The sequence below is a fragment of the Sinocyclocheilus rhinocerous genome, unplaced genomic scaffold (assembly GCF_001515625.1).
Source record: "Sinocyclocheilus rhinocerous isolate Xijiao unplaced genomic scaffold, SAMN03320098_v1.1 scaffold942, whole genome shotgun sequence".
NCBI lineage: Eukaryota > Metazoa > Chordata > Actinopteri > Cypriniformes > Cyprinidae > Sinocyclocheilus > Sinocyclocheilus rhinocerous.
This window is the reverse complement of record NW_015627890.1, coordinates 3241890-3250522: the sequence shown is the minus strand read 5'-3', so window position 1 is coordinate 3250522 and position 8633 is coordinate 3241890. Positions and strand designations below refer to the sequence as shown.

General features: G+C 33.3%; 1 protein-coding gene across 1 annotated transcript; it reads right to left on the bottom strand.

Moving 5' to 3' along the window:
• Positions 1 to 3320: 3320 nt before the first annotated feature.
• On the bottom strand, positions 3321 to 7319 carry LOC107736477 (rab-like protein 2A). The gene is made up of 9 exons (XM_016547880.1): positions 6895 to 7319; positions 6730 to 6844; positions 6617 to 6646; positions 6427 to 6506; positions 6097 to 6176; positions 5401 to 5512; positions 5200 to 5297; positions 4554 to 4637; positions 3321 to 4469 (listed from the first exon to the last, which is right to left on the bottom strand). Exons 2-9 carry the CDS (start codon positions 6828 to 6830, stop codon positions 4392 to 4394), a joined length of 663 nt encoding a protein of 220 aa, XP_016403366.1. The 5' UTR covers positions 6831 to 6844; positions 6895 to 7319; the 3' UTR covers positions 3321 to 4391.
• Positions 7320 to 8633: the final 1314 nt, after the last annotated feature.

The window sequence follows — 8633 nt, the reverse complement described above, 5'->3', positions numbered from 1 at the left end:
GGATGTGACAGCAGAAAGAGTTAATTCTTCACCATTGGTCATCTCTTCTCTTGCATCTGAAATCAGGCCGCACGCAAACAGCCAAGGATGACGAGAGCTTCTCAGTGCATCATCAGATGAGCATGCCAGCAACACTGTGTAGGAAAAACCCCTTCTGTAGGAGCAGCGTTGAGTCGGAGTAGATGCCATATTTATCTTGACATGAACGAAAAGAAGCTGTGAGGGATTGAAGTACAGCCTGTTCACACTACAGGTAAAACGGATGTCTCTTCTTAATGCTGTTCTTTACACACTGTTAAATATGGGAGTGGCATTCTAAACCTGAATTTACTAGGGATACAAAACCATTTGTGATTTTAGGCATTACAACACTATGTACAGAATGAAAAATGGATATTAATTTAGGAATTTTCTAAAGATTTTTTAATTTTGTGATAATCATATATATATATATATATACAGACACACACACGCTAGCATTCAAAATTTTGAAAGTCAGTAATTTTTTATTTTTATGTATTCATTTTTTTGGAAAGAAAATATTTTATTTAGCATAAATGCATTTGATCAAAAGTGCACATTGAATACATTTATAATTTTACAAAAACAATTAAATTTTAAAATATATTCAAATAGAAAAATTTTATTTTAAATTGTAATCAAATTAATTTATTAAGTTTTTACTGTGTTTTGATACTAAAAATGCAGCTTTAGTGACCATAAAAGACTTCAAACTAATTAAAGTTTTACTGACTATTAATATTGATTGATACTAATCAATTAAAAAAATCTGATAACTGATATGGTGTTGATAGTGACTCTATCTTTATATTTCTTTTCCTCTGATTGACATTTAAAATATACAAATTTCCAGCATAAAATAAAGCTTTTGAAAATCAGATGTGGCCTATGTCCTTAAGACAGTACAAGATTGAGCAGACTGTACTTTTATAACCTCATTTCTGTTCTGTAAATATGGTGGTTACTCCGATTAAAGTTTATTCTCCCATCCTAGATGAAGACTAGTAACTATTTAGCTCATTAACAGAGATCCTGATCCTTGCGTTAAACCGTCAGTCTGTCTGACTTTACAAGGGCTTGAATGAAGGTGTTGAGGGGCCGTTTGGAGTCGGGCCCCAAGATAACTGAATTACTTACTATATCCTCGGATGCAGATGAGCCCTGAGCCTACCACACACAGATTCCTTCATTCCATGTTCGACTTGTTAAATCCACTTTGTTACAGAAACGCTCAATTTTCGATTTAGACCTTTTTCATTTCTCATCCCACTGAAAATCATGTTCCTACCTTCAGCTCATCCAGAAGAACAAAAGCAAGCGTGCGTATGTTTTTGTGAATGTCGTCCCACTCTGGAGACTTGGAACTGCATTTCTGAGCCATATGTACCACAGTTTTCCTCCTGTCATCTTCTGATAACTGGCGAGCTGTGATTTTCATTCTGTACACATCACTTTCATCTTTCATAATATTGATTTTATGTCATGTGCATTACATTATAGTTGTTCTAGCAGGAGATGAAAGGGCATGAAGAAAAATTAACAAATGTGCCAAAAAGTGATTCTGGTTTTTAGCTTTTCTTTGAGGTTTTTTGGAACTAAACGCTGTTTGAACCAGCACTTTGGTGCCACCTCCTGGAAATTTTTAGACTACACGCAGCTCCTGTTTTCTTTTGCTATCTGTTTCCACAAATATATGAGTTTATATACATTTTTATGTTTTTCAATGATTTCCATACGTGGCCCAATTTATTGAGTTTCATGGGCACATTCATGTCTGGATTTAAGAATCTGTTCTGTCTGGCTTGAATTCCAGTTAGTCTATTAGTGACTGACTTGCACATTCGGTGGACACTCTCCCTGACTTTTGCCCTTTTACTCTCTCCCAATGTAGCGCAGACATCAGGGGCTCTGCATATTTAACCAGAATGAAAATTGCAGTTGATTTCTTTGTAATTTTACTCAACCAATGGCAGGACGAAACATGAAATAAAACACATCATTTACATGACTGCAGTATGTTCTATAGGGTTGTCCATCTTGTTTTCTGACCAACAAAAGCACAATAAAAATTGCAAGAAATGCAGTATATACTGCTTTAATGAGCATTGTTTTCTGGTGGGTTGATTGCTCAGTTGAGGTTGTGATGGAGGTTTATTTCACTCAGGTACTACTTCACAAAGAGAGAGAGAAGCACTTTCCACAAAGAGGTGCAAAACAAGGGTTGAAACTCTGAAAAGGTTTTCATGTTGTAACTGAGTGAATAAAGAATGCTTAACCTTCAGAAAATGTTTGTCCACCTCCAATAAATGTCAAATAAAACTGCTCATATAGCATTTAGTTTTATAGGTTTGATGAATATTAAATATAAAAAAATCATAAAATGTATAGTATTAAAAAATAAAATCACCAGTATGGGAAACAGGGTTGCAGATTTCTAGTCTCCCTAGTTTTGGCTTGAATGCTTATTTTTAAGTGACTTTTCACGTAAAGAAAAGTATCTTACAATTTTTGTATGTAAATATTGTGTTTTTCTTGCAACAAGATACTTTTACAATACACTTAAGTTTGAGAGGAGTGTTGGAATGGTTGATGTTTGATATTAAATATAGCAACTTTACATGCATTGATAATTTTCTGTTAAAAGCTAGATTCATTTGTCAATTATGGTCAATTCGTGGAAAGTGCTGATTATTGCTGAAAGATGTCATATGGAAGATCTTGCTTCTTTATAATTCTTTAATATGAACCACAGTCTGCTCACAGAACAAGAAAATGACAGTACATAAAAACACCAGAGGCTTCAGAAATAAGTACATTTTTTCTGACATACAAGTTGTATCCAGTTCATTTACACACACATTCGTGTGCAGTACAAAGCTGGTTCTATTTCATTTCACCAACATGGATGTATGTTTGATATATAAAGCACTTGTGCAAAACATCACAAAACACAAACCAAATGCAATAATCTAAAAAAATAAATAAAAAAAAGCCCTTCACAGTTTGTGCAATATGAATAAATGCTCTTTACAGTAATGCTTATTTCTGGTCTCTAAAGGAGAAACTCATGAAGAAATATCTGGGTCATATTTTACTTCAAATATATTTTTGCAAAAGGAAATTGATTAAACGTCTATTTTTAGCATTTTATGACAACCACGCATGACAAACATCAGTCCAAACACAACTGATGACTTAAAATCAGCATAAATTACATTAGTTAGAGAACAAATTCTTTCAAATTAAAATAATTTACAATCAGTAATTAAACAAAAAAATTAAAGGGATGGTGTTGATTTTGCTGTAACATGATAGACATGCTCTTGATGTTTCATGAGATTCACTCCTGAACTTCCCCCGGTTTCACTGGACAGCTCATCAAACAGCTGCACTTGGCCTGAATGTCTATTTGACTCGCTCCGAGTCTGAGATGTCCAGTGAGTGGCTCAAAGATCGAAAGCTGCACATTATCAGGTAAAGTACACGTTAGTCATTCATCCTCATTTTAAGATAGAAGTTAATAGTGTTTCACAGCTGGAACTGTAATCTGGCCGTTTGTAATGGTCAGTGATCCTCCGGAGCAGTCCCTGCTCTTTCTTTGCTCTGGTTTTCACATCCACACAAACACACATTCATCTGCTACACTGAGTTTGCATCACGGCTGTCTTCTCATCCATTCCTGAGGAGACTTTGATCCTGTTCTCAGATGTGCTTGCAATAAATCGCGTTAATATAAAAACCTGTTTAGTTGGCAAATGAGATGGACATACAATTTTATAGTAATATAAATGTATAAGAGAAAATGCTTATCTTAAAACTATGTATAATTTCAGCTTGTACAATATAATCAACTACCCTTGTACAAAGATCAAGTACTTTATTTATACCAGTGAGCATCACAAAATGTTACTTGAAATGTGCAAATGTTGTAAAATAGTACACCAAAAAAAAAAAAAATCTGAGTGGCTCATAAATATTTCACTAAAACTTCCATCTGAAAACAAAGATATATAAAATTGCAATTAAAAATATTTCATGTTAAATTCGGCACAAAGCGTCATATACCACCAGAGTGCTAAAAGTTTTTTTGTTTTTTTTTACTAAATATGCATGCTGCACAATTTGTATCAAATCGAAGTTCAGAGTGCATTGTATTCCATTATCATGTCAATCATCTGATAATGCCAGCTGTACATTCACAGAAGCATAATTTATTCCAAGAACAGACACACACTTTGAGTGGTGTGAGGTAGAGTTCTGCTGCTCAGGACGGTGAGAGGACAGCCATGATCTGAAGAGCTCATCAGTACAACTGCAGAAGCAGCGGAGACAGAGAATGAGGAAAGAAGAGGATGAAGAATTTGACATGGTCACGCCGAGTCTGGTTTTCCCTCTTGTGTCTCCTCTTCTTTATCAGATGATTCTTCTTTACTCTCTAAATCAAAGTTCTGCAAAATAACATGAATAAAATCAATCAGTAAACTGCATCATGAAGAGTAAGCATTTACATTCAAACAAAAACACACACACACCTCTAGCTCCCTCATGACTTCATCCATAAAGTCACTGGAGTTCTTCTTGTAGGACAGAGCCATCTGAATGGCATCTTTAAACACCTGTGGAACATTTACACAACATCAGAACTTCACAGTTCTTTGGACCCTAAAACACACATTTTTTGATCCATTCCTCGGAATTAAAAAAAATAATAAAATTTGACCAAATAAAAAAATAATAATAATTTTGTGTGCTATTTACTTTCATACCAAAAAAAAAAAAACTGAACAGGAATGCATTTAAAATTGCCAATATGTAATAACATAAATGAAAATGTAAAGAGGAAAAAATTGACTTGCGTATGGAAATTAAGGGAATTAATACAAACTGATTTTTAATATAAAAAATATAGCAAAACCTGACCACAATTAGTTTACATAATCAAAGAAACCTTAACTAGCGAATTTACGGAATGTCAGATGAAAACACATTTTATATGAAAAATATTGCAAAATAAAAAAAATTGAGTTCATCCAAAATTCATCACAGCAAACAATGGAGACTGTATTTAATCCACACGTCACCCTACAACAATCTGTTTTTAAAATTCAATAGCTATAGCAGCTTTTTACTGAATGCTCTCCTGATATCTGTCTATCTGTCTCTGCTTTGCATCCTCACCTTGACCACATTGGTCCCATCAGCAGCAGATACAAAGTAGAAGGGCAGACCTTGTTTCTTAGCGAAGTTGAAACTCTTCTGGGTGACCTTAATGTCAGCTTTTGAAGAGCAGAACACATGAAAAGACAAAAGATAAGAGACATGCGCAGCGTAACACTGGCTAATAAAGCTCTTATCAGTAATCTCACAAGCCAAATTTACCATCGATCTTGTTAGCGACCACCAGACAGGGAATCTCTGGACGGTACTCCCGCAGTTCTTTGTACCAATTTGGGAGATTCTTATATGTGATTTTCCTCTGGACATCAAACACCTGGCAAAAGCAATCTTATTAATTCTGGAAGCTTTTTGAGATCTACTGTTTATAAAAATCATTCATCAAAAAATAAATAAATAACCTGCACCAATTTTTTCCAACAATTTTATTTTTCACAACATTATTAGAGGAGGTGTGTGTGTGTTGTTGTTGTTGCTGTTAATCTACAACTACGGCAGCATACAAATAAAGATGTATTCATGCAAGTAGTTTCAGTGGTTATTATTAACTAAAAATAAAAACTATAAAAAATAAATGTTGTTAATTTAAATAAAGATGGAATCAAATAAAATCTAACTTAAACATTTTATTTGATTTCAATATTTCTTTAAAAAAAATTAAGTTATCGTGCTACAATTACTAAAACTAAAATAAAATTAAAGCTATATAGAAATATTTTTAAAGCTAAATAAATTAGAAGAGCACATAAAATTAAAAATCGAAATTCTATCTATATAAAATATATATAAAATAAATATATATTAATAAAAGCCAGTTCAAAATATTAATATATATTGATACTTATAACAGTAAATAAATAATACTAAAATAAGACTGAGTGGTTTGCGACTGTCTCTTACCATGACGCAGGCATGAGCTTTATGGTAGTAAGACGGGTGCATGCTTCGAAAACGTTCCTGCCCTGCAGTATCCCAGAAATCTGTCGTGCAGATCAACAAGTGCTTCAGAGCTCAGGTTAGACACAAGCCTTAATGGCATTAAAGGCATGACTGCTTCTCTAACATGAAAACAAAAACACCTGGCATCCAAGAGATTGTAACACTTCAAAGAGAAAGGAAAAATTGAAATTGCATCATATGACCCCTTTAAATTAAAAAAAGCTAAATATGCAATACAGCCAACTGTTACAATATTGTTCACTAAAAGACAGTTTTTCTTGCCAAACTTACCAACCAGGACAGTTTGTCCATTGATGGTGGTGGTGTACTTGTACAGAGTCAGAGCGTATGTGGAGAGCTGCTGAGGCCGACTGACACATTTCATTAAGAACCTGACAACTCTCAGAATGAATCAAACAGTCGCACACAGAGAGAGGTAGCATGCAGATCTGATTGACATGAAATAACAGTCAAAGGATACTATCCGTCCATAAGGAATCTCTCCATAAGCCTGAAAAGAAACGATCAAAGCCTTTAGAAATCAAAACGCAAACGCATTGACAGTCAAGGAGAGCAGTAAGACATTAAGCATACTTGGATTTGCCCACAGCGCTGTCTCCGAGGCAGATGATCTTGACTTGCTCATCAGCGTCATATTTCTCCAGGTCCAGATCAGAAATGCCTCCTGCGTCCATTGCGAGACCAGCAGGAGTTTAAACACGGAGCGTTTTACCGCAGCGGGATTAGATTAGAATCTAGATGATGATGACAGCTGAAACACTGCTGCTTTACTCCATCACACGCGCTCGAACAACTCTATAGAGGGCATTTAGTTCATCTTTACAAGCCGTAAAGCGAATAATAAAGTTTATTTTTCCAAAGATACGCCGACCGTGTCCGAATCTCGCTTTGGCTAGCTGGCTAATTAGTTAGCAGATTAGCGTGTTTGTAACCCAAGCTATCTATATCAATATTTACGGCAGAATATTGTCTAACAATCCCGTGCAGATGTATTTAAGACTCTTCGTAAGTTTGTTCGCATTCACAGCTGGATTACAGACGAGACAAACATCGCTATTTTGTGATGAAAATTCTCGGTTTGGTTCCAGAAAATTCACTGTGAAGATGCGCGACAACAACGCGTCTCTAAGCAACGCTTGGACCCATAAAGGGCCTGCTGGAAAGCGTCGGGCTGTCTTTGAAGGTGCCTGTTTATTTTGTCTTTTTAATTTTAAAGTACTTTATTCTAATGATTGCTCTAAACGTAATACAACTAGAGTGGCAGAAAGGAAATACTGGTATTACTGATAATAATAATAATAAAAATACAAAATAAAATGGGATATAGAAGAATACATTACATTAAGCAATAACTTATTATTATATTAGTGCTGTCAAATAGATTAATCGCGATTAATCGCATCCAAAATAAAAGTTTGTGTTTACAAAATATATTTGTGTGTTTATATGTATATATAAATACACACACATACATATATATATTTAAGGAATATTTACATGTATACATATATACATATTTATATATGATTTATATTATACATATATATATATATATATATATATTACATATATTTCTTAAATATATACATGTATGTTTGTGTTATTAATTTATATGCATATAAATATACAAAGTACACACACATATATTATGTAAACACAAACTTTTATGTTGCATGCGATTAATGGCGATTAATCAATTTGACAGCACTAAATTTTAAACATTATTTTTCAAAATTATCATTAATTTCTGTAGGTGTAAACTTTGACCTATATTTGTGCTTTCCAGGAAACAAATCCAAGCTACAATACCCAGAATGTCTTCTTTGACAAACTGCCTGTCAGTAATATCAAACACAATAATCGTACTTTTTTTGAGTGTGAGAAAGCAGCAGCACGTTACAGAATGTTGTCTTGGTCACATTCTTGTCATGGGAATACACAGAACAGAACAGAAAAACTGGTATATAGAGATCTGCTTGTTAGACAGTATGATAGAAAAGGTTTTTTCTTCATTCCCACTGAGGTCAGTGAGTACATGACTAGATTGAAATAAAAAAGCTAAAGAACAGAATGAATCCAGATGGTTCTTACAGTCTATACAATAGCATGAACATGCATCCTTCGTATTAAAAGTAATAATAATAATAATAAGTCCATTAACCACAATTTTAGTTAACAAGACTAAACTAAATTAACTCAACTATATTTAAATCTATTTTAAAAAGCAGAAATAAAGCCAAACAAATAAATAAGTTGGAGTACTATAAAATTACTAAAACTGAAATTAAAGTAAATTTAAGTCATACAGAAATATTAAAATTTTAATTAAAATAAAATATATATTATTTATAATATTTATATAAATATAAAAGTTAATAAAACTGACAAAAGAAAAAACAAAAACTACTATAAAAACTGAAAATATAAAAATATGTCAAAATATTCATTCCTAAATACTATAAAAGAATTTAAATTAT

Bases quoted from the DNA above. Each gene is read 5' to 3' on its own strand.
- LOC107736477 (XM_016547880.1), bottom strand. From the start codon at position 6,830: ATGGACGCAGGAGGCATTTCTGATCTGGACCTGGAGAAATATGACGCT. The intron at 6,647-6,729 runs GTATGCTTAATG...GTTTCTTTTCAG, and splicing joins AGCGCTGTGGGCAAATCCAA to GCTTATGGAGAGATTCCTTA. The intron at 6,177-6,426 runs GTAAGTTTGGCA...TCTGCACGACAG, and splicing joins TGGACAAACTGTCCTGGTTG to ATTTCTGGGATACTGCAGGG.